General features: G+C 41.5%; 1 protein-coding gene across 1 annotated transcript in view; it reads left to right on the top strand.

Annotated features, from left to right (window-relative positions):
- CNGB3 (cyclic nucleotide gated channel subunit beta 3) overlaps positions 1-26,812 on the top strand; it is a 106,103-nt gene extending 79,291 nt beyond the window's left edge. The window contains exons 11-18 of the mRNA XM_030549460.1: positions 6,877-7,018; positions 7,733-7,892; positions 8,743-8,840; positions 10,166-10,249; positions 11,387-11,505; positions 22,551-22,697; positions 25,631-25,808; positions 26,594-26,812. Of these exons, the coding sequence (XP_030405320.1) occupies positions 6,877-7,018; positions 7,733-7,892; positions 8,743-8,840; positions 10,166-10,249; positions 11,387-11,505; positions 22,551-22,697; positions 25,631-25,808; positions 26,594-26,812 (1,147 nt within the window). The remainder of the gene's footprint in view (positions 1-6,876; positions 7,019-7,732; positions 7,893-8,742; positions 8,841-10,165; positions 10,250-11,386; positions 11,506-22,550; positions 22,698-25,630; positions 25,809-26,593) is intronic.
- Positions 26,813-27,101: the final 289 nt, after the last annotated feature.

Below are 27,101 nucleotides of genomic sequence, written 5' to 3'. Positions count from 1 at the left end.
TAACCTCTCCCCAAACCTATCAAAATCTTTGAGGTTGAGGCTTTCAGTCAAAGTCCTTGCTCACTGCCACAGACTAGGTGTCAATCAAAATTTCCCTCCCCCCGTTACCCTCACAATAGTGTCCACAACACAGTTCCACAAGAGGTAATCAAATCAAAAGTTGTGGTAATGAGTATAGCATAAGAACGTAGATAGATTACATTTAAGCTTTCCTGACATGAGACTATGGAACCATTTGAAACTATGACATTTGCCAAGTCAAGTGCCTTATGTACAGTCTCTAACCCAACATGCTAGTATGTTGCATGGGTCTCCAGTAACTTCTCCTAAGTACAACTGAGTGAATAATTGACAATAAATGTATTCAGTGTGTTTCACCTTTTCTTTTATTTCTTTTATTTGAAAATTATCCACAAAAAGATTTCAAAAGTCTCAAAATGTATTTTTTATTCAAAATTGTCATTGGTATTGAAATAGTGCATGATGATTCTGATCAGGATGAGGGCTCCGTCATGCCAAGCACTATAAAAACAACACATTCCCAGCCCTGAAGAGCTCAGTTCCTGGCCCTCAGATTAGCTGAGCAAATATTACAGTTGAAAAAGGGTGTCATCAGGAGGAGGGAGAAAACTTGTTTACCTTAGCCTCTAATGATAGAACAAGAAGCAATGGGCTTAAACTGCAGCAAGGGAGATTTAGGCTGGACATTAGGAAAAGTTCCTAACTGTCAGGGCAGTTGAACACTGGAATAAATTGCCTAGGGAGGTTGTGGAATCTCCATCTCTAGAGATATTTAAGAGTAGGTTAGAAAAATGTCTGTCAGGGATAGTGTAGACAGTATTTGGTCCTGCCATGAGGGCAGGGGACTGGACTCGATGACCTCTCGAGGTCCCTTCCAGTCCTAGAGTCTATGAATCTATGAAAGTGCAGTTTTCTCTAATGTCTGCCACTAATTTATGGCACATTTTTAATTAACATAGTTACATGAATTTTGAATTGTCTGTCTGACTGTGGGGCAGTCACAATCTTCTCAGTAGGCTTGGCTGGACAAGTTGAGGTGGGGGGTTATCAAGTTGTAGCATGAGATATCAGAGAGCTAAGTCAAGTTAAAGGCTAATGTGACTGTAAATGTGAATGTCAATTCTCCACAACCATTTGTTCCAGGACACAAACTTTTGTTCCTGGTTGTGGTTCAACCTTGGGCTTGGTCTAGGCTAAACCATTACAAGGAACAAAGATTTGTGTCATGGAACAACAGTTTGTGGATGGTCTATGTTAGCATTTGCAATCAGATTAGTTAGAGTGTTGTTTGGCACACAGCTTAGATTGTCAGCCTATTAAGTCAAATGTGACCAGTTTTTTTCCTTCTTGTGGGTGTTGCTCTCAGAGCTGCTTGTAGTAGGATAGTCCTGTTGCATTATTGCAACTCTTATGTCCTCTAGCTAGTTCAGCTTTGTCCTTCAGTCTGAGAACTTGACCTTCATGGGCTTTCTGCTTTTTCCCTTTTTATTTAAATGTATATATCACACCTGTTTAGTTGCTGAGGTCAGCAAGCTATTGCTCAACAGCCAATAAGCAATTTAAGGGAAGAAGCTTTAGGATTGGATACATTAGAAGGCCAGAACTTACCCACCACTTTACTATACTTGCTCTGTCTGGGTTGTATTTTTGGAGGATTCTAATATGGAAGACCTAAGTCTTCCTAAATGAAATGGATGCACAAATACCAGCTTAAAACTTGAAGACCATTTTCAGTTATGCTATCCTTCATACACATCAAAGTTTGACTATTTTAACCAAAGCCATGTGAACAGTTTGTTGTAGTCTGAAATGAATTTTTATGAAAGAGAAATATTCCCATTTGAATAGAGTTATCTTGTTTGCATTGTTTATGAATGTTTTTATTTGTGTTCCTTATTTTAGGGAAAAATCTGATGGTTTGATTTCCTGAGGGCTAAACATACTGTCTATATTATGTAAAGGGAAAATCCCACTCTTGTCTCTACTTTGTTTTAAGATTAATTTTTCAGCTATCCAGTTTGCTGTATGGCAAGCACTGATGATTTCAAGATATAATTAGCTAGCAGGAAGCAGAGCTGCTAATAACATAGCATTTGGAATCAATCTTTTCTGGCTCCTGGTTTTTACAATTTCTTCTTCTTTTTTCTTTTTTTTTTTTTCTTGGCAGAGTGACCTTATATTTCTGAACTCTTAGTTCAGATTATAGAAAAAACAAAAACTGAATAAATGGGGAAAATATAAAACCTGCATCTGACATATAGAGAGCAGCATATGACTCATGCGTTAAAAAGTATCTGTGTGACCTGAGACTACAGAAGTACTGTATGCACTGCACTAAACATATCACCAGTAATGAACAGATTTTTTTTTTTTAAAACATACACTTCCTTTTCAGGTAGATACATACACAGTATTAGACCAACCCCTGAAGTTCCTCAGGCTGCTATCTATATAGCACTCACACTGTATCATCTGTTTTCCAGATATCCTCAGAGACATAGCCCAGAATCAGTGTTATAATCTCTATCTGCTGAAGTCATTGGGGCTACCGTCAAAAGCCAATGCTACATCTTATTCATCCTGAATTTCCGAGGCCACTTGTTCAGAAGTAGCACTGTTTCCTTTATTTCATTTAAGTTCTTAGGGCTGTAGCTCAAGCCCAGCACAGTAGTCTCAGTTATGTCCAGTGAATACAGGATAACCTACTCCTTATGGCGTTCCAAACGAGCTAGGAACGTCCTTTCACCCTGAAAGCTGTGATAATTGCAAAACAGAAACATAACCTTTCCTCTCCATTTACATTTACCTGACCACAGAACCATGGGAAACAGAGCGACTAGTTGTGCAGATGTAACACCGACAGACCCCGGTTACCAGCATCAAACCGGGGATCTCTGGAGCTTACTGCATGAGCTAAAAGCCAGATGGCTGTTAGCTAAGGCTGTAGAGCAGACTCATTTTATCTCTCTCTCTAAGTGGTTTCAGTGCCACTAGATGGGACAGAACACCACACGCAGAAGGTGTGTGGGTTACATATCTCCTCTAGCTGAGGAAGTGCATCCAGAGCTTCAGAGACTTCCCAGTTGAAATCCTGGATGAGCCCCCATTTGTAACACTGACAGACTCTGGTTGTCAGTGGGATCGAACCGGGGACCTCTGGAGTTTAGTGCTTGAGCATCTACCACATGAGCTAAAAGTCAGCTGGCTATTAACTAAGGCTGTAGAGCAGATTCATTTTGTCTCTCTCTCTCTAAGTGGTCTTGGTGCCACTAGATGTGGATCACACAGACTTTGCTGGAAGGATGCTGAATCTGTGGAACCCTGTGAACAATACAGGGGTTTAATCTAGATGTCCATGTTATAACTACAATATTGGGGAGGGGAGACAAGGGATGGGATTACTTTCCAGTGTTAACAGATCTGCAGTACATTTTCAGTGTCAGAATTATTAATGAAAAATGACAATTCTAGCTGTTAAAGTCTGCAAGTGGATAATTGTGGTAAAAGTGATAATTACTAAATCTTGTTATAGTGAAGCCAGCGTAACATGACCACCCAAGGGATCAGCAAAAAATCAATTGCTTATCACAGGTTGGCCTTTAACTAAAAGGTCAAATAAAAGCACACTGAAGACTTTAGGTATATCAAGTGCTTTAAAACAGGGAATTGCCTGTTGGAGGTAGCCCTTCATTCAGCTGTCACAGAATTTATATAAAACTGCCACTTCATAGGTCTAAAATTGTACCATCATCTATAGAGTGTATTAATGGCATTACCCCTCTAAGGATATATGTGATAAGAGTAAATTAAAACTTGGGTCACAATCCTGCAAACAGGTCAGTGGGTTTCAGGACTCAAGGCAGACAGAAAGGATATCCACTGGAGCATCTATTTTCAGGATTGAGACCTCAAGTTATTTGTATTGCCTATTAGGTTTCTTTCTAAATTTAATAAAATGTTAATAAATATAAAAAAAAATGTGTAAAATGCAATCATACGTAAAATTGAAGAGTTTATTGTACAGTTAGGGAAAATGAACAACTCTAATAATCTGAAAAGGATCTAAAATTTGATTGTCAAGACACTCAGAATGCTCCATTATAAATATTAATTAGTGATTTGACTAGGGATGAAAAGTATTTTTGAAAGACTCAATTATCTTTTTTAAAAATACCCTAGCTCATAAAAGCAAGGAACACCATCACTTTCACTAAAACGATGAACTGGTTTAAAAAACTAATTAATCCCCTTTTAGTATTAGGATGATGTAGTGCTATGCTATTTGCAGTGCCATCTTTCAAATGTAATTTAAAACAGAGTTAATGTTCTGCTGTGATTCTTAAAGATCCCAATGCACTTTTGGCAAAAGTGAGGGAGTTAGCACTGGTGTTTTAGCTAATTTCTAATCTCAGGCCAGGTCTATACTTCAAACTTTTGCTGACATAGCTGCGTCAGCCAGGCTGCGTTGAGATGCAATTTATCTCTGACATAGCTGTGGTGGTAAAAAGCTGCTCACATAGGCACATTTGTACTAGCAAAACTGCACTTTTGCTGGTTGTGACCAAACACACCCCTGTATTCACACCCTAAACACTATTGTAATATTCTTTGTGCAAAATATGCCTTGTGAGGTATCATTTGAGAACTAATAACTCATGGGTCTATAATATAATGAAATGTGTGTAGCCATATTATATATAATGATTTGAATATAAACTGAAATTATGACTGAAATATGTTTATCAGACAAGTCAGGGGAGGGCTAAACATGTTTCTCAAAGACAAAAGACAAGCTGACTCCTCTAGCTAGGTGTCATCAAAGTTGATTGACTGGTCAAGTGGCCATTCTTTGGCAACAAACGGGGGCAGGAACAGATTGCGCTGCATTTTAGCAAATGACAGCATGGAACTTCTTTCACCACAGGACTCCTTGTCTCCATTCTCACAAAGGAAGGAACTTTATCTAGGGGTAACCTCAGAAAAATGCATTTCAAAGGGAGATAGAACTATGAAAGTGAGGGGCAAAAACTCCTCCATTTCTCTTTCTTTCGCTCACCTAAGACGATAAAGGAACCAGCCCTTTGAATTTGGTGGCACATGCTGACTTGAGAATTTGGTCAGCAATATTGCAGAGAACATGTGATAAGGATTTTAGCTTGAACCAAGTCAAGTTGTAGCTACTAGAAAGTGTTTATCTTCAGTTCACCTTTAACCATATCTGACTTTAATACCTTATACCTACTCATTTAAAATCCCTCTTTGTAATTATATAAACCTGTTTTATTTTTTAATCAGAACTAATCCAGTATTATGTTTAAACTGAACTGTTTGGGTACTCCAGCTGAAATAGCAAACTGTTGAATATTGACCTCTTACAGGGGCAATGGGCCTTTAATATCACAACTGCCCAGGAGAGGGCTGGACAGTGCAGAACATATGTTTTGTAGAAAATTCAGGACTGGGAGTGTGTTGGGGCCACCCTGCAAGTGGTAACTAAGGCTGGTGGAAGCCAGAGGGTGACTGGAGTGCTGCTAGAAGGCTACAGCAATACACAGACCCTCAGGGGCTGACTTACATACTGTTTGGCTGTTTGTGAGAGGTCCAAGGTGCAAGGCAGTTGGTGACACAGCTCCAGGGCTGCCCAGGGGGGCAAGTGGGGCAATATGCCCCAGGCCCCGGACCCCGCAGGGGCCCCGTGAGCCCTGGCCCTGCAGTGGTCCAGGTCTTCAGCCGGCATTTCAGCAGTGGAGGGCCCTTCAGTGCTGCTGAAGGCGTGGAAGCGACTGAAGGGCCCCCCGCCGCCGAAATGCCCCGCGAGCCCTGGCCCGGCAGCGGTCTGGATCTTCAGCAGCATTTCAGCAGTCATGGGCCCTTCAGTCACTCCAGGTCTTTGGGGGCATTTCGGTGGCGGGAGGGCCCTTCAGTGCTACTGAAGATGCGGAATGACTGAAGGGCCCCGCGCTGCCGAAATGCCACTGAAGACCCATACCACCGCTGCTTCCCCGCTTTGCCCCAGGCTCCCTGAATCCTCTGGGCAGCCCTGCACAGCTCCCCAGTGGTCTGGATTGCACATTGGAATGTGACACTGATATAACTTATTTCACTCAGAAGGAAGAAAGCTAAAATAAACCGGGCCAGCAAAAATGCAGTTTTGCTGGTATAAGCTGCACCCACCGAAGGAGTACTTTGCCAATTTAGTTTACCAGTGTAGTTATACATGCAAAATACTCAAGTATCAGAGGGGTAGCCATGTTAGTCTGGATCTGTAAAAGCAGCAAAGAATCCTGTGACACCTTATAAACTGACAGACGTTTTGGAGCATGAGCTTTCGTGGGTGAATGTATCTGACGAAGTGAGTATTCACCCACAAAAGCTCATGCTTCAAAACGTCTGTTGGTCTATAAGGTGCCATAGGATTCTTTGCTGCTTATGCAAAGTACTGCTAGTGTAGACCTGACTTCAATCTATTTAGCAAGGTTTTAATCGTGCCCTTATCACCATGGTATTTACATCAACGATAACTGCATTCTGCCTGCCTAAAATCCTCCCTGGCAGTTTCAAGTAGCTGTTGTCCTAAACTGTCAGAGAATTAGTGGGCACTGGTAAGTAGCTGCTGTATTTGCTGTGTGCACCTAATTTGGGGCTTTATTGGGTCTGCTCCCATTATTAAGGGTTTGCAGGACTGGGCAATCATTTGTGAAGCCTTAGAGAGCTTTTAAGCTGAAAAGCATCACAGGGCTTGTTTCTGGAAGGTGCTGAGCCCCCTGGACTTAAGACAGCAAAACACATGCATAACTTTAAATATGTGAATAGTCCCATTGAAGTCAATAAAATGTTTGCTGTGTGTATCCCCAGGTATCTGAGGTGTTACTACTGGGCAGTGCGCACTTTAATTACCATTGGTGGCCTTGCAGAACCGCAAACCCTCTTTGAGATAATCTTTCAGCTACTGAATTTTTTCACGGGTGTCTTTGTGTTCTCCAGCTTAATTGGTCAGGTAAACAAATGAATTAATGGCTAGATTTATAGTTATGTAAATTACTGCCATGTAAAGACAATGTACTCTTTATGGTCCCATTCGTATACAGGATACAGAAAACTTTGAAGCAGAAGATCAAAAAAGTTCAAGGACTCTTTTGAGTCTCCACTGTATATTTTTTCTGACATATGTATTTATCTATGGTTGTAGTTCCATGTATGGCCCTTTGTAATTTACAGTAGACACCAATTTTCGAGGCCATAGCTTCAATTCTGCAGTTGGACCTATCTGGTGGAACTCTACAGAGAGGCCTGCCCATATGGATCAGATTACAGTATCGGAGGTCACAAATTTATGCAACTGGCTTACATGAAATGCCTTGGTCCATGCTGGTCCTGGAAGAGTCCTCTCTGTTAGGTCACCCAGCACTGCTACACTATAATTTTAATATCAGATTTTGGATTTATCTTTAGACATTAATGAATTGCACTTGCTGTTAAACTTCTAACATGGCTACATTAAGTTGTTAATGTCAATGTCCCTCTACAAAAAAAAACAAAAACAAAAAAAAGGTAAAAACACAACTATTTAACGCAACTTAGTTTAAATCCATTCATTACCACTAACACATATTGACAAAGCAAAGTGTTTGTGTTTGCGGAATGACTAATCACTGAAAAACTGAGACTGTTACCACTGAAAAGTGTTTGTAGTAATAACTGATATTTGCAGATGCGGGATGTAATTGGAGCAGCTACGGCAGGACAGAATTACTACCGTGCCAGCATGGATAACACCGTCTCTTACATGAACACCTATACAATTCCAAAAGTAGTTCAGAATCGTGTTCGAAGGTGGTACGAATACACATGGGACTCTCAAGGAATGCTGGGTAAGATGACTCTCAAACTATACCATATCTGCTCACACACTGATTCACAGCAGAAATGTTCTGTTTAGATCCAAGGAATTGGGTTGGTCCTGCTTTGAGCAGGGACTAGATGACCTCATGAGGTCCCTTCCAACCCTGATATTCAATGATTCTATGAATACATGGATCTCATTTGATCTCTTCTGAATGGTCTAGGGGTGGGTGAGAGAGACACACACTAGTTAACAAGCACCAAAAAAGCCAACCCAACGTGCTGTTTTGTAGGGCCTTCAGAAACACACATATTATTAAGAGAAAAACCCATACTGGTGTTGGTGGATTTAAGTGTTTTCTAAGAGGTTTTGAATTATTACATATTGTACTTTCATGCAGCAAAAGTGTAGTGTCTAAAGACGGATCACTAACTTGAACTTCTAGCAGCACTGCAAGTCTTCATTTATAGTAGTCTTCATATGCAGTTCCAAGGCTACCTTGAATATTTGGAAATTAAGTTACACCCAGGATTAGCACCTTTTGTAATACAATACCTACAGTTTGGGAATTCTCCTTTCTATATATAAAATATCTGGAATCTAAAAATGACCAAGGGGTTTTCACATATTTAGCCATCTGTAATATGTTCTGCTTAGAGTTCTGAAAAAGTGGTTTAATTGCACAATTTGTTAGTCTGAAAGAATATTCCTCTATTAGATCTCATGTTTAGATTTAACTCTGTTAGGATATTCTTCTGTACAAGGGAAAGGTTCATTTTGATTTTTTAAAAATTCTCCTGCTGCTGCTCTTTTTCCTTCTTCCTTTGCATTTCCACGTTGTAATTAGGAATTCTGGGGTCTTTTTTTCTCTCTTGCAGATGAATCAGAATTACTGGAGCAGATGCCAACCAAAATGCAGTTAGCCATTGCAATTGATGTGAACTTTGCCATTGTCAATAAAGTTGACTTATTCAAAGCAAGTAGTTTTAAAGGAGAACGGAGCAACATGTTGTTTTGTGAGCTATAAAATCTAGTTTTGCACATGTTGCAGTATTTAGGACCTTTTTTTCATTAGTTATATTAAAGGCAAAATAAGGTCAAGAGGTTGCCAAGTGAATGGAAGCTCATGGTTGGATTGAGCCAAGTGCCTGTTTCTTCATCCAATGCAGAAGCCAAAAAAGTTTGAGTGATACTGTGTTGTTATTTTAGTGCAGTTACACTGGCATTATCCGCCAGACTCAGAGGTGGCAAATGGTGGTGTAGTCTGCATGTCAGTTTGGGGGTACAAGTAAGCCAAAGGGGCAGAAAGATGAGGTAGCAGGAAAAATAACCTTCCCTAGGATGTGTCATTTGCCCACTTGTACCCAGTGCTATGTGAGAGGTCACAGTTCTTACCAGTTCTAGGTATAGGTAAATAACTGGATATTGCTGTTTGATAACTGTGTGCAAATGGACTTTCTAATGATTATTAATATAAGTAGTTATAGTTGTCTAGGGACATATGTGATAAATGATTGTTAAGGTTGGGTCTTTGCTATGGGATTAATAAAAATGTTATGCCCTGCCAAGGCATAGAATGCACAAGTCGTCATTTTACTTAAAAAATAATAAGGAAAAGTCACAACACACAATAGTTTTAGTCTTAATTCATTCGTCATGGAAAATTATGAAACGTTAAATAGATCAGGCCAGATCCTTTGCTGGAACAAATCTCTGTAGCTGATGTCAGAATATTCCTGTAACTTCTGAAGACCCTAGAATACTAGAGGTTTGTACCAATAGGGGAATCTGACCCAGTGCTTGCCTCTCACCCATAAACATTGTTTAAAGCCACTCAGTAAGATCGTACTCATTGTTTGAAATCTATTGTATCGGACAAGGAGCATGTTTGCTTAAAAACAACCATATGGTGGCGCCTTTTTATACCACCTGAGCAATTATGCACCAGAGAATTGGCCCACAGCTTTAACCATAGTATTGAACACATTTAATTAGACCAGCACAAGAGTCACATACATAGACAAACATCTCACAGTGAGAAAGACTATTCTTTCAAAACACAGAGAACTAGAGGTTGAGGCACTCAGATAATAAGGGCCTTAAAGGTACCCAAAGTGTTCCTCCAGCATTCTCTCTACCCTCCAGAAATTGACTTTTATGATGCTTTAAATCTACACTCAGTACCTGAAGCATTAGCTCAATACACTCCTGTATTGCTATCTCTTGCTTCCTAGTATAAACCTCTTGGTAATCATTTCAAGTACTGCACAAGTATAGCAAAATTCTAATTATTTTTAACAGGGGTGTGATACTCAAATGATTTATGACGTGCTGTTGAGACTGAAATCCATTGTGTATTTACCTGGTGACTTTGTCTGCAAAAAGGTGAGCTTGACTATTTGTTTTTCAAATGTAAAAATAATGAACATACTAGCACAAAAGTTCAGCTATAGGTCAAGGGTATACTTTAAAGAAAATTAATCCTGGGTGAATTACATATCTTAAAAATAATTATGTTATACTGAGTAATAATAATAATGTGCTCTCAGGTTTCAAGCTGGAACAGGACAATATGGATTTTATTACTTATATTATCAAACATAAAATGTTGGTAGCCTGGGAAACGGCTTTGTATAAATACAAGTTATCTGTTGACACACATCATTAAGTTTGAATATTTAAAATGTATATAGTGTGTTGCAGAAGTTAGAAGTTCAAAACTTTTGCACGTATGCACACGCAAACAGACTACAGATCTTCATCTGAGATGTTGCAAGTGCTCAAATTATACTTGCATGTGTTTTACCAGTTGTGATTATTTAGCACTTATATGGCAGTAGTGCTCTGAAACTCCAGTCAGACTCAGGCCCCATTTTGCTAGGTGCTGTACAAACCCATAGGAAGACAAAGTCCTTGCCCCAAAGAGCTTACAATTTAAGTTCCAGATGCTGCAAAGATGTAAAGTCATGATTAACTCTCTGCATTGTGTGCAGCCCGGTTGATTCAGCGTCTGTGGAGAGACTTTAAGGGGGCAGGGCTGGGCACGTGCCTGTGTGTGAACCAGCAAGAGATACTCACTCTCTCCCCATGGTGCTGGGATGTCCCCAGCTTGGGGACGTAGGGCTGTGTGATGCAGGCTCTGCTGCTAAGGCAGAACAGAAATGTAACAAGTAAGCAGGCAGGCTGCTAATGTTCCCATTGTCAGTGAATTGTTCCGATTCTTAGTCAATTCCCACAGGAGCCTAAAAAACGTGTAGAAGTTTTAAGGCTCCTTGACATTGCCAGAGTGGTATAAAGGACCCTTATTGTGACAGTAAGGGAATCCTCAGCTAGGAAGATCTATGTGCTTTCTGGCTTTTTTCCTGTGCCAGGGTGGCTCAGTAGGGTTAGATTACAGCTCAGGATCTATTTTACTTACCCATTTAAAAAAAAGGTAGGACAATAACTGCATATGACAAACAGGGTCTGTTAAGAGGCATTTGTCAGACTATTCCACTCAAAGTGTGATGTTTCTGCATCCAGGGAGAGATTGGCAGAGAGATGTATATCATCAAGCAGGGAGAAGTTCAAGTTCTTGGAGGCCCAGATGGCACAAAAGTCCTGGTTACCCTGAGAGCAGGAGCTGTATTTGGAGAGATAAGGTAATCCAGTAACTGTTTATAATGTTGTTTTATAGAGCTGCTCAAATACTCAACAACAAAAAAATCAACCAACAAATAATTCTATGAAATTTGCCATCTTTCAACAAGTACTGCATCTGATTAATAGTATTTTTCTACATTTGGCTTTTTCATGTAACAAAGCACACTAGGTGCCCTTTGGGACTGGAAGCAGGCAACTCCCCCAAAAGAATGGCTGACTTAATGAGCGAGCCACAATATGAAACATGTTTACAATCAATGAGTTAGGACAGTCCAAAAGAAAATACCTAGTAAGGGAATGAAGATGTACAAAATTAAATTTAATCTCAACATCAGGGGGAAATTCCCTAGCACTGAGATCTCTGAGCCTGTGGAACAGTGACTAATGTGTAATGAGCATTTTCAAACTAAACTGGGTAAAGTATTTAGGAATATACTAAGGGAATTCTCCTCCTGAGTTTAGATGGTTTAACACATCCTCCCGCTCGAGTTTCTACATTTTGGTGTAACCACATTTGTTTTATTGCTTGCACAATGTCACTAGGCATGTTTAGGCAGCAGATATTGAAAATCAATTATCCTTTTTACTAGAGAAAAAAAGCTACAATGAAAAACTATTTAGGAGCCTAAACATGGATTTAAAAGCTAGGCACTAAGGTTTGAAAATATAAGCAGTATTCATTTAAGAGTACGTATCTACTTAACAGTAAAGTATACCAGAAAATATTTTTCTGAATGGTCCTTTTAGAAGGGATAATTCTTTTAAGATTCCAATGTACAATATCCTTATTTTCTAATTAGTTGCAATGCAAATCTCTATCAACTTTCTATGTCACGTTTACTCTTTGGCCAAGCCCAAGACTGGCTGTACTCCTGTTGAGGTCTGCATGAAGAGTAGTAACAGAATATAGGAGCTGCTGCATGTGATAAAATGGAATCTTGATTTCTTCCAGCTGTCACCCTGTTATTGTTAATCCTCTTGCCGGAAACTTTAATCTGCTTTTGAAAATTGGTAAACAGCTCTGTGCCAAGTTTAAATTTATCCTCAACTTAATTTCTCTCTTGTGGTAGTGGAAACATGCCAATTTATTTAATGATGTGCATACGGTACTTGCCAATGCTCAGATCTGCAAATAGCAAACACCTGATTGAAAGTTTCCCATAGATACAGGGCCCTTTTTATATAAATGGAAAATAAACCTATACCAGCTGTTTGAGAGGATGTCTATTTTTTCAATTGAGTCTTCTTTGTGACAATATAAGATGTGAGCAAAGCCGAAAATCAAAATGCTCCATTATGAGAGTGTGTGCGTGCGTGTGGAGAGAGATGGGAAGTGTGATGGGTTAGATCACAGAAACGCCTTGGGAGCTGCCACCTGATGTGCCAAGACTACTTCTATCCCTGTCCTCCCTGCCAGCTCAGGACCCCAGCACCCTGTCTTGCTGAGCCAGACACACCCGTCTGCTCCAGCACAGACCCAGGGTCTGAATTACTTGCCCCAAAGCTACAGGTTTTTTACCTGAAAGCAGCTAACAGAAGTATTCCTGTCTTTAACACTCAGATGCCCAACTCCCAATGGGGTCCAAACACCAAATAAAGCTTATGCAGGGTAAACTCATAAATTGTTTGCCCTCTGTTACACTGATGGAGAGATATGCACAGTTGTTTGCTCCCCCAGGTATTAATACATACTCTGAGTTAATTAATAAGTAAAAAGTGATTTTATTAAATACAAATTTAAGTGGTTCCAAGTAGTAACAGACAGAACAAGGTAAGTCACCAAGCAAAATAAAATAAAATGTGCAAATCTATGTCTAATTAAACTGAATACAGATAATCTCACACTTAGAGATGTTTCAGTAAGTTTTTTCCTCAGACTGGACACCTTCCAGGCCTGGGCACAGTTCTTTCCCCTGGTACAGCTCTTGTTCCAGCTCAGGTGGTAGCTAGGGGATTCTTCATGATAGCTCCTTTTCTCTTTATTCTGTTCCACCCCTTTATATATATCTTTTGCATAAGGTGGGAATCCTTTGTCCCTCTCTGGGTTCCCACCCGCTCCTTCTCAATGGAAAGACACCAGGTTAAAGATGGATTCCAGTTCAGGTGACATGATCACATGTCACTGAGAGACTTCATTGCCCACTTGCCAGCACACATGTATACAGGAAGACTTACAGGTAAAACGCAGCCATCTGCAGACAATTGTCCTGGTTAATGGGAGACATCAAGATTCCAAACTACCACTAATGGCCCACACTTTGCATAATTACAACAGGCCCTCAGAGTTATATTTCATATTTATAGTTTCAAATACAAGAGTGGAATATTTATACAAATAGGATAATCACACTCAGTAGATTATAAGCTTTGTAATGATGCCTTACAAGAGACCTTTTGCATGAAGCATATTCCAGTTACATTATATTCACTCATTAGCATATTTTTATAAAACCATGTAGACTGCAACGTTACAGGAAGCTGTCATTTTTCAGAAACACTTGGGTACTAAAAAACCAAAAAACCCCAAAACTAGACACATAGTCTAGAAAAATGTGTTCAGGAATGGACATCACTCTTGCTTCTACTGCAGAATTTTTCTTCAGCTGGAAAAATCTAAAATGTCATAGAGCAATAACATCTTCACTCACCTGCCACCAGCTTTTGGATCAGCCAATTAGACACCAGATGAATAGTGATTTGTTCCTCTACAAGAAATAATTGTTAAGAGTTAAGAGTCTAGACCTATCTAGTCCCGCTGTAACTCAGTGGAGTTACACCAGGGAAGTGTTTGGCCAGTTAAATTTGTCTACTAGGTTGAGGCGCTTTTCCAACTTTTGAACCAATAAAGATGTCTTGAGCAAGCAGATGTTTCCACTTGAGGCACACACAATGACCAAGGTCATTTTTCCCAGCAAATATTTACTCTTCCAGAAATGATCATTTATGGTAGATGAAATCCCCACCACTATACTCCTGGAGACAGCATACGATCCTTAGAGGAATATGAATACAGGCACGAGGTATTCTGGACTTAAACAGCAGGCAGTGGGTGGGCCTGGGAAGGAGAAAATACTCAGCAGCTGGCAGATGTTCCTAAATTTGGAGGAAAGCAAACAGCTGAATCACTCAGTGCATCACTGGGGAATCATCATCATCATCCGTGTGGCAGCGTGTTAGAAATAATGGGTTTAGACAGGGCCCTCTGTCAAGGTGCTCTGAGTGCTTTACAGCAGGAAAAATAAAACACCTTCCTTAATGGAGCTGATCAACTGAAATGCTGTTATTGCATAGCTGTTGTGTTTACCTCTTTGTCTGGCTATTCACAACACTCTTGTCACCATGCTATCAGAGTGCCTTGTTCACCTCCTGATCTCTGCCTCAGGACTTGTTTGCAGAAACATATTAACCTTTCCCCTTCTTGTTAACTTGTTTAATAGAATGGTATACAAGATACCTGCAGTTTATACATATTTTTGTTCAAATTTCATATAAATTATCTTTTAAAAAATCTCTTACTGGGAAGAAAAAATAGGTACTGAAGGAAACCAAACATTTCAGTTCATTTTGAGGCTCTAGAAATGTTTAAAATGTGTCCATGTTTTTGCTGAACTGTACCACAGAGCCCAATTTAAGTCTCATGTTCAAGCTGGTCCTTTTACTGCCTGTTTTATTTGTAAGAAAACTAAAGACAGAGACTGGAAGCTGTCTTCAATTTAATGTTTCACTACAATGGCAATATAACTTTTGGGGGTGGTTGGCAGAAACTTTTAGAGGCACAAATGGGAAATAGCACCCAATGCCCATTTTCTTTCAAGAGGAGTTAGGTGCATAATTGTCCTTTGTCTCCAAAAATTTCCCCCTTCATGATAATGGTGTTAAAATCCACAATGTGCTACATACTTCCCATAGAAAGACAGACCCTTCCCCAAAGAACTTCCCATCTAAAAAATGTGTGTGGGGGGGAGACAAACAAATGTACAATTATTTTTTTAAACTAGAAATTAGTATCCTCAATTGCCCTGTACCTTGCTGATATTAGGTGGGTAATATCTCATAGGTCATCATCATCATCATGTTCTTATTACACCTTTGGCATTTAGGGCAGTGACAGAGCTACTGCACTCCTGTCTGTTTCTGGCAAGTCTTTCAATGGCTCCCCAGGCAGGTTGTATGGGATGAAGACAGTTTGGAAATGTCATACTTTCTCATTCCCTAGCATTCTACACTATAAAGTAGTGTTGAAAGTATGCCACTCTGTATTTTGATGATTTATCAGTGCTGCATATTTTTAACACTACTTTCTCATAGGTGCATAGACGCCGACTTCCCCTCCTTCCCGTGAGTACTTGACCCCATGCCCACCCCTTGCCCCACCCCTACTCCATCCCTTTAATGAAGGCCTGCCCCTGCCCCACCTCTTCCCACCCCTTCCCTGCCCCCTTTCCAATCCCTTCCCAAAATCCCTGCCCCAGCCTCGCCTCTTCCCCACCTCCTCCCCTGAGTGTGCCACGTTCCTTCTCCCCGCCCCTTCTCAGAGCATGCTAACACTGCTAAACAGCTGTTTGGCAGCGGCTGAGCAGGAAACGCTGGGAGGTAGGCGGAAGAGCAGAGACGCAGCACGCTTGGGGGGGAAGAGGTGGAGCGGGGCAGAGCACCCACTAATTTCTCACCATGGGTGTGCCAGCCCCAGAGCACCCACAGAGTTGGTGCTAATGCATAGGTGTCACCAGAAAAATCAGTTGATGTGGGATTTAGAGGAGGAGAAGGTAGTAGTGGCCTTATAGATTACTTCAGTGGGAGAAGAGCAGCATAGAAATAAGAAGACACATTTGTAGGGTAGGTGAAATAATTAGACAAAATGATTCCAATAAATCCTAGCCCTTTTTCTGCTTTTAAATAGAAATTAGGAATAATGTATTTAAATGTAAATGAAAACTGTGGTGGAATATAAAAAGTAATCTAATCTAAAGACAGTCTAAGCATTACAGGTTAAATCCTGCACAGAACAATAGCAGAAGCAAATTAAGGAGTCCAGGCAAATGTGATCCTGCAATAGTGGGAGCCTTGTTGCACAGCCATCCAGTTACTCCGTCGGAGAAGCGGGGGGTTTTCCAAGAAGGGAAAGCATAGCTAAGGACCTCATTATCACAAGGAAGATCATGCATTAAGCTGTATCAGCTCACACACCCATTTACTGCCTATGCTCTCTCCATTTCTTATCCTGTGCATGTCAGTAAGGCGTGGGTGGACAGCAGAGTTAGTCAAAAAACTCTCCAGTGGACCAGTTTTCCATCAGAAAATATTGCTTTAACAAAACCAAAAAGTGTTGCAGGAATAGATCAATTACACTGAAATTTTCAATGAAAAAATATCAAAATGTTTCATGTCACCTTTATTGTTTTGGCTTTTATATTATTTATAACATAAAACTCCAAATGTTTCAACCTTAACATAACGTTTTGATATGGTCAGAATGAAATATTTCATTGCACCACACATTCTGAGATTGATTGTTGACCAAATTCAGGACTCTCTCAAACCTTGGCACATCTCATGGGATGGAAATTCTGTTTTTCAACCAGCTTCAGCATGCAGGGTGCTGGTGGACTTCCTGCTCAGTGTTGAGAACTAGGCCTCCCCCCTTTCTTGAGCCCCTCTATGTGCACTTGTGCTAGAGTACAGCTATGCTGCTGGGCAACACAACAGCAGTTTCAGGATCAATCTGATATCTTATTCCCAGGAAGAATAACACTGTATGACGGTCAATGATAAGAGGCAAATTGAGAAATGAGGAGGCACGAGGATGGCAATTTGATGCTTCTAAACCCTTATAAAAATTGCTACACATCCAAAATACAGCATCCCACATTAATGACAATTACAGCATTTTGGGGTGATTACTGTGGAAAAGCAGATTTTCTTTGTAAGGAAAGTAAAGCAGAAAAGTTAAGGTTCCCCATTCGGGAGCACTGGAAGTTAGAGCATCTAAAGCTGTGTAAGGCAAGTTACGTCATTTAAAAAAGCTCAGTTAACCCAACACGACGATAACTCTTGGTCCACCAACTAAAAGGGGCCCCGTCATGCCCTCTGTGCTCCCATCCCTAAGCAAAGTGAATTTCTCTGAGCAAGGATTGTCTAACCAAGTCACATATACTTATTTATAAAACTCGCTGCACATCAGGGTCTGGTTTCCCATGCTTGCTAATAGGAAAGCTGATCTCTTCAACCCTAGTTTGTATCATTACAGAGCCCCCTGCTTGGGAAATGTCAGAATGATGGTTCCAGCTGAGAAGGTGCTGTTCACAGAACAGCGATACCAAAACTCAGACAGTGATTTCAGAACTGCCATGGAAATGTATTTGATATCCATTTGCAGTTAGTAAATACATGTTTATCTATCTGAGACCTCATATAGAACCACTGCATTTTTCCTTTACTGGGAAGTACTAGATTCTAATCTGAAGTCAGATACTGGCTGACTGTGTGACCTTGACACAAGTCACCTCACCTCCTGCAACCTCTCTCCCGCTAGCAGAGCTGGGAGATTGAAACTGGCACTAAAACTGCGTCTCCTCAATGAGCCGTTGCAGTGTTAGTTACTTTGCCTCTTATTTAATGTAAAGCACTGAGCTCTACTGCTCACAAGCGCTATATACAAGTGAGAGATTTTTGTTTAGTTAAACGTTTTCATGATTTTTCTGTGGTATAGAGAGGGAGGGCTGTTGCAAGCAACTCAGCTAAGGAGCAAAGTTTTTTTTTTAATGCTTCTTTGCTCTTTCAAAGGTCATTATCCTCCTTATCCATCTGTGATTATTTGGGGTGCTGTCTGTACCACTTCTGAATGGTGGATTTTTTTTTAATTGTACCATGAAATGACTGTGAAATGGAAAGCCTGTATGTATATGACTCCACTATGAGTTTGCATGGTTGTGTCACATCTCTGCCAGGTTGGTTACCATGGTGGGTGATCAGTACTCTACAATTGTCTATTCAGAGTAGAACACCTTGGGACAATGGGTTTGCTCTAGCAGGGAGAAGGAACTTCCTCCCCGGGCTGAAGGGAGGTGGGTCTGGGAGTGGAAAGTTACCAAAGGGCAGCATAGAAGAAGGAGATGACCATAGCAGGAATCTGCAAAGGGGCTCATGGGGGGAACTGGAGGAGAGAGCAATTTTACACTGCATTATGATGAAAGAAGCTGCGACAGGGACAGGGAAAGCAAGAAAGGGGAGGATTCTGCCTGCCTGACAGAACACAGATGATCCTCCAAAGATTCCCAAGAGAAGGGTGAGCTAGTGTGGGACATTGTGTTTAGGATGTGTACTGACATCTTTGACTGAGGGTCATTGGCTTACTGGCTTGGGACAGAACAGCAGGTGTGATACACCTTGATTTTAGTAAGGTTTTTGACACTGTCCACGACATCCTCATAAGCAAGCTAAGGAAATGTAATCTAGGTGAAATTACTCTAATGGGGGTGCACAACTGGTTAAAAATCTAAGGGTTGTTGTCAAACAGTGGTGGGGGGAGAGGCAAATCAATAGGACGAGTGCAAAGTACCACATTACACTGGAAAAATCAAATGCACAACTACAAAATGAGGAATTACTGGCTAGGCGACAGTACTGCTGAAAAGGATCTGGGTTTACAGTGGATCACAAATCAAGTGAGTGAGTCAAAAATGTGATGCAGTTGCAAAAAAATGAGGGGAAGGCTAATATTCTGGGGTGTATAAACAGGAGTATTGTCTGTATGTCATGCGAGGTATTTGTCTCGCTCTAAGCAGCCCTGGCGAGGCCTCATCAGGAGTACTGTGTCCAATTCTGGGCATCATTCTTTAGGAAATATGTGGATAAATTGTGGAGAGAAAAAAAAAAGATTTAGAAGGTTTAGTAAACCTGAGGAAGGGTTAAAAGAACTGGGTGTGTTTAGTTGAGAAAAGAAGATGGAAGGGGGACCTGGTAACTATCCTTGGATACGTTACGGGCTGTTCTAAAGAGGATGGTGATCAATTGTTCTCCGGGCCCACTGAAGGTAGAACAAGGAAGGGGGTTAATCTGCAGCAAGAGAGGTTTAGGTTAGATATGAGGAGAAACTTTCTACCTATAAGGGCAGTTAAGCTCTGGAATAGGCTTGCAAGTGAGGTTGTGGCTCCCCATCATTGGAGGTTTTTAAGAACAGGTTGGACAAACACCGGTCAGGAACGGTTTAGGTTTGCTCGGTCCTGCCTCAGTGCAAGTGGCTGGACTTCATGACTTCTAGAGGTCCCTTCCAGTCTTTCCTGGAGACTACATTTACTGGTGATTGATGCTGCTGTGATCGATGCAGCGGTGAGGTCGATTTAGCAGGTCTGGTGAAAACCCGCTAAATCCATGGCAGAGTGCTCTCCGGTATTCCATTGGAATGAGAAGAGTATGGTAAGTCGATGGGAGAGTGTCTCCTGTCGATGCAGCGCAATGGACACACCGTGGTAAGACAACCTCAGCTACGTCGACTCCAGTTACGTTATTCACGTAGCTGGAGTAGCGTAATATTGGTCAACTTACCACGACAGCGTAGACAAGGCCTCAGATTACAGATCATTTAGAAAACTATGTACTTTGTCTGTTAAGTAAAGAGCAATGGTGCTACAGTTGGTGCAAAGCCAGTCTACCAGTATGTGTTAAGCATCAGCAAATACCATGTTGCCCCTGAGAGAGTTAAACTGTAACCAGCAGCTTCACACCTCATGGGTGGTGGTATTGGGAGAGGTGTGTTAAAGTTCCAGGGAGTCTGAAGGGTCAGCATCGCACTGAGAGTTTCACCACTCAGAGGGGAGTGCTAGGTAGAAGGTCTGTTCTCTGAGTGTGTGCATAGGGGCCCCAAGATGGGGGCAATGGCTCCGTTCAGGCTCCAGAAGCTTATGGCATCCCAAGGGAAGCAGAGCATAGACTTAGACTCCACTCACAGCAGTCTAAGTGGGTGGCCAGGAAGAGGCACTTGCTAAGATCTGTGACCCCATTTCCTTATACACCCCCTTCCCTTATTATTAAACCTTTCCCTTTCTAGTGGTAGGTATGATCTTTCATCTGCTCGCGAGTTATCACTGTGCATCTCATCACACCAACTTTCACAACATTTAGGATACATCTATGCCACAATAAAAGACATGCAGCACAGCAACAGCTAGCCTGGGTCAGCTGACTTGGACTCACGGGCCTAAAAAGAGCAGTGTCGATGTTTGGGCTCAGGCTGGAGGTTGGGCTCTGAAACCCCACGAGGGGGAGTGGGTCTCAGAGCCTGGGCCCTAGGCTGAGCCCAAACATCAACACATTTTTACCGTGCAACCCGAGCCCTGTGAGCCTGAGTCAATTGACCCAGGATCTGAGAGTCCATGCATAGGGGTTTTATTGCAGTGGATACGTACCCTTATGGGCCATCATCAGGGCATTATTTCCTTAAAATAAAATCAGAGCATTTTGAGTTCCTAATGCAGTTAGGCGTCAGAGATTTGAGTGTCAGGTTTTTAAAATGTACAGATTTGGTGTGTCAAGACTGTGCCCTGCCAGCCAAGCTTGATCCAGTCTCACTGTTCGCCTAGAACAATGAACACACATGCTTTCCTCCTTCCTAGCTGTATACTCCAAGGATGAACTCCTGGCCTCAGTGAGGTCAATGGCAAAACTCACATTGACTTCAATAGGACCAGGATTTCAAACAAAGCCTCAAATTGCCCACACATGAGTAAACAGAGCTTGATCCAGGCTACAAACATTTGGTCTTTATTCAAGGTTATGACCATATTTCTTTTAATCGTAGGCAAACATGTAGGGAGTGTTCACCTAGCCTTTATAAAACGTTTTAAGTAACTTGGTTAATTGACTATCAATGGTGGTACAAAAGTCTAGTGCAGATGTACCCTTTCATACTCATGATAGGAGATTTTCAGCATTCAGATCAAGACATGGAATACACTGTATTGTGTTGCTTGCTTAGATTGTTGCCCTGGATGGGACAGTGAAGTGAAGTCTGTTGAATCCAAGATCAACAGTTCAGATTTGTATTTGGACAGGTGTCTAAACTTTTACTTGTGTACTGCACTTCTCATGCCAGACTGCTGTTTGTAAAGCTAATCTCTTTCATCACTTTCAAAACAAATTCCCCTCACCTTCAGACAGGCAATTTACAATCTGTCAGGCAGAGACCTTCTATATCCATACCACTCAACTTGCCAGGGTCCAGATGTGAGATGCAATGTGAGACAGACTCACAGTCAGGGTCACAAAAGTGATTCATGCAGTAAAGCTGCAGGAGTCATTCATTTAGAGCAAATATTTTTTTCCATAATGTCAGTGCCATGCTTCTTTATTTCTGATGTTACTAGTTTCCAACCAGAATAGTGAGGGAATGCCAAATTTATGTAGAACATAGGGAACTTTTAGAAATGAGTGACAGCCTTGAAGTGAGGCTCATCTGAGAGGCATGTTTCTATCCAGCAAGATTTCCTACATTCCTAGTACAGTAAAAGTAAAAGTAAGAGCAGCACTTTATCAACCAGAAAGCTCTATTAACTGGCATTTCTGATATCTCCCAATACAAATCTTCAATCTAGTAACTGGGTCTAGTATACTGCCAAGGAAGTTATGCAATTGCACATTCTGCACTCTACTTTTATGCAAAAGAGGCAGACGACAAGTAAGCAAGCAGATATCAGGGATTTATTAAAAAAAAAAACACACACATTTTCCAGTGTGTGTCATAGGGTGATTACAAATTCAGCCCAATCTCCTACACCTTCTACATCTACAATAATTGATGTTGATAATGACGACCTTGAGGCACTGCAAGATCCTGAAGTGCCTTCTGAATCAAAGAAAGATTAAATTATGTTCTGTATAGTTTTAGTGTTAAGTAGAGAGAAGCATTGAAGTACCTCAGGTAATGGTGGGGTAAATGTGAACTTTTTAATGATCGCTGAATTAAATGAAGAAGACACCAAACACCTAGAAAAAGACTCATAATATATGCAAGTTCTAACCCTACTTTCTTGTATTGTTTCCATTGCAGCCTATTAGCAGCAAGTGGAGGAAATCGACGGACCGCTAACGTGGTGGCACATGGATTTGCCAATCTCTTTATTCTAGACAAGAAAACTCTCAATGAAATCTTGGTGCATTATCCAGACTCGGAAAAACTCCTAATGAAGAAGGCTAAGTATGGCCCCCGCAGTATTGGTTTAGATACAGAATTAATAATTTTGATTGATAGATAATTACATTTGTTTCTTAGAAAAACTAGTTCTTGGTGCTTGTTGTGGAATTATCACGGTAACTTTTGGTAGATTTCATGATGTCATGGCAGGGATGGCAGTAGTCAGGGAAGGGTGGTAAAGAGAAAGTTATCAACTCTCCTTTCCACAAAGGATGACAAACACATAAGTGTTTAGAAGCAAACAGGACCCCTCAGGTGCCCAACCAGATCTGCACCTTGGCCTGCATTTCCTGTGCAGGTATGCTGCAGGATAGTGCTCAACTTAGGACCACATTTTCAACGGTGCAGTTGTGCGGATACCTGTAGGCACATATTTTTCTGTATCCACAAGTTGATGGATTATAAGCTCGAGGTCCCTTCCTACCTTTCTATGATTTCAAGGAGCCCTAAGGGTGTACACATGCAGCTTTTAAATTAGGCCTAACAGAAGCATGTCCAAGGTCTATGTATACACAGAGTTTAGCTGGGTGTGGGTCAGTGCATAGATTTGTATGTATGAACTTCTCTCTCCCCCCACTTTGGCTGTATCTCTTCAGATCCCCTCTTTGCTCCTGGTCCTGTTTAGACTTGTGATCAGCTAACGTGTCACCCGGCCACTCCCAGCGCTGCTGGATTATACTATAAATAATGGTCTGAACCTCTGTTTTAAATCAATACAACTTAGCTAATCAAAACTCCAACTATGAACAAAAAACAGGAAAACAAGTCTCTCCAAAAGACTTAAAAAAAATAGGTCAAACAATGCAGCACTGGCAAAATGGTTAATATTTAAACTATGCTTAAACCACTAACTGTGTGCGCTTGATCGCGGCTTGAGGTTGGTGTCAAGCACCAAAACAGCTGGAGAAGCTTCTCCCAGCTTCCTGAACGTTGCAAGAGAAAACTGAAGCATATTAGTGATTTTTTCAGATTACAGTGAAGATACCAATTTACAGTTGCATTCACTACAATAAGCTCCCTCTAACATTCAGATGAATGAGAATTCCCATTCACCCTGCCATGGTGCATCAGCACCACCACTGTCCCACTTCTCAATCTCTATCCCCAGAACTTCAAGGTGCAACACTGGGAAGTGGTGACAGCAGCATAGGTCATATTGCATTTTGGGGTAAAAAATTCAGTAAAGCTTTGCACAGAGAGGTTTGCCCACAAGCTATGTAATCCTTTGTGACAAAGTTCCTCCTCTACCTTGGTGGGTCCTGTACTTATAGGCAGATTTGCTCACCTCAGTGATCTTCCCCATAGTCTAGATCAACTCCTCCTGTGTCTGATCAGGAGTTGGGAGGTTTGGGGGGGGAATCCGGGCCCGCCCTCTACTCCAGGTTCCAGCCCAGGACCCTGTGGATTGCAGCTGTCTATAGTGCCTCTTGTAACAGCTGCATGACAGCTACAACTTCCTGGGCTACTTCCCCATGGCCTCCTCCAAACACCTTCTTTATCCTCACCCCAGGACCTTCTTCCTGGTGTCTGATAACGCTTGTACGCCTTAGTCCTCCAGCAGCACAGCCTCTCACTCTCAGCTCCTTGTGCCTCTTGCTCCCAGCTCCTCACACGCACTTCCTCTCCTCTGGCTCCCACCCCACCTGACTGGAGTGAGCTCCTTTTTAAACCCAGGTGCCCTGATTAGCCTGCCTTGATTGGCTGCAGGTGTTCTAATCAGCCTGTCTGCCTTAACTGGTTCTAGCAGGTTCCAGATTACTCTAGTGCAGCCCCTGCTCTGGTCACTCAGGGAACAGAAAACTACTCAGCCAGTGACCAGTATATTTGCCCTATACCAGACTCCTGTACCCCACTGGTTTGAGTCTGTCATACCTTGAACAGAAATAAGAGCATGCTAATCTGCTCGTACCTGCTGTCCTGTAGTTCTAGTCTATATCTGCATAGTTTACTGTCACAAGTAAGTTTGTGCTCTTGTTCACATCTACAAAACCAAAACAGTTTTGTAAGAGTGAGGTCCAGCCTAGTTTGCCACGTGCATCATCAACAAAAAGTACCCACAAAAATGTGATTCCATTATCTTTGTTGGTGGTAATCAAGCATAGCACAGAATGGGAAGTCCATGGATTGTTTTCCAGATGTCACAGTGCTGGCTGTTAGAAAGCTTTTGGTTCTATACAGTGATTTTTTTTTTTAAATAATTGGAGATATACCTGTCTCCTAGAACTGGAAGGGACCTAGCAAGGTCATTGAGTTGAGCCCCCTCCATTCACTAGCAGGACCAATTACTGATTTTTGCCCCAGATCCCTAAGTGGCCCCCTCAAGGATTGAGCTCACAACTCTGGGGTTTAGCAGGCCAATGCTCAAACCACTGCGCTATCCCTCCCCCCTCCTTTACTGAAAGAGTCACAGAGATACAGCAACTTGCCAACTTTCTGAGTCTAAGCACCAAACAGTGATTCACACTGCAGGTCACTTCAGCGCACTATCACTTCTCTTCATTTCAGTGCAAAATCCACTAGCAGAGGGAATGCTCAATGTGCAAAGACCCATCTGCAGTGCAAGCCAGAGGGGAGAAATTTTCCCCACATGCACATCTCGTGGCAGTAATGGAGTGTGTTCTCTTTTATGCCTGTTTCTGACCTTACCCTATACAATCCTCCTTTGATGTGACCTTGTTTGGAGCATGCGTTTGCTCTACCTGCATCCTGCAGAGGAAGAAATAGATTTCAAAATATGAACAGCAGCAGTTTGCCATAGATCCATACGCTGGTGAATGGTACCTTCCTGCCTTTTTCTTTTCCACTAAGTTTGGCATGAAAAATGACCCTGAAAAAAGTTATGTGTGTTTCATGCTTTGATTTGGAGGTTTAGTTATCTCTTAGCATAAGACTTGTCAACACACCGCAGTGAGAACTATCTTCCATCTTATCTACAGGGTGCTGCTCAAGGAGAAGGGTAAGCCCACTGAAGAGCCACAAGTGCGAACAAAAGGCTTGACTAGTCTCTTTGCAACAAAACCAGAAACTCCCAAACTATTTAAAGCCATGTTTGGAGGGACAGGAAAAGGAGGCCTAGCTACGCTGCTCAAGATGAAGAGACAGCAAGCTGTTCAGGTAAGCCACAACAAATACAAAAGACTGTTCAGAATGCTCAAGGGATAAGCAGGGGAAAAACTCAAGAGAGGAACTTAGCAGGTTTGAGCAAACATATTGCATGAAATCCTGGCCCTACCGAAATGATAAAATTCCTACTTACTTCAACAGATCAAGATGTAACCCAGAGTGTCTAATCTCAAACATCATGGGTTCAAAAGTTTGACTCAAAAGTTATTGATTCCTGTTCTGCCTAGAACAGAGTGAGCAAAAACAAAAAGGCAGCAGAGAGAAAAAAGGCCAAGGGAAATAGGAGTAAGAACTGCTTTTATATGGGCCTTGGGGTGCAACTGAGCCATTTCCCCCCCTAACAAAACCATGATGCCCCTTGAAAGCATTATCCTACCACCAGCAACAGAATCCAGCAGATAGCAAAGCACTGCTTAACTTATTGGCTATTCAAACTCCCAGCTTTTCCCTACTGCTTTGCAAATCATGGAAACAAATTTAAGATTAAACACATTTAGCCAAAACTGAGTAAAGCCAAACAACTTCTATATATAATAGTCAAATTTATGAGCAAGTCATTAAATGTGTGGGAATTACTTTATTACAATAGCCTACTTTAGGGAATATGCAAATTGATAATCCTGTTCTGTTCTACTTATCCACTAGTAGGTGGCAGTAGTAAATTCTGTCTCCATTCCAATATTCATACCCATACCTTATGACTCCACACTCTGAGCAGAATATGGGTTCTTGGATTTTGTCGGCAGCACTAAGAAATGCATAACTTTCCATTACAGGAAAAAACTGAAGAAAAGAAACCTGAGCCAGCACCAGAACCCACAGCCCCACCTAAACCATCTGTGCAAAAGGAAGAGCCAGATGCAAATTTTCAACCTCCACCCAAACCGGTTCTGCTCAGAGGAACCACTAACAAGTCTCTTATCATCAGCATGGCTCCTTCCCCCATAGCAGGAGAAGGAGAGGTTCTCACTGTCAAGGTCAAAGAAAAGAGATAGGAGTAGATGGTTAACTGAGTTGTGGTCACACCTAGAATCTTTCGGAGGGGAGAGAGGGTACGGTGTGGCTTTGCAGAGTACAGAACTATTTTCTCTTCCCTCATCCCAGGGAGAGAATGTACTTGGTTTTCAGACCTTGATTGTGGGGTATAACATTTTGTGTAGCAAAGTAATTAGAGCACAGATTGCACCCTTAGGCCTATTTATTTCTTGCTTCCTCCATGTTCTTACTCATCTCTTACTCCTACTTCTCCTTATCCCTCTCCTCCTAATTCTCTCTTTCTTATTA

Source organism: Gopherus evgoodei, chromosome 2 (assembly GCF_007399415.2).
Source record: "Gopherus evgoodei ecotype Sinaloan lineage chromosome 2, rGopEvg1_v1.p, whole genome shotgun sequence".
NCBI lineage: Eukaryota > Metazoa > Chordata > Testudines > Testudinidae > Gopherus > Gopherus evgoodei.
Note: the sequence above shows the minus strand (reverse complement) of the source record. Positions and strands in the feature narration are given on the sequence as shown.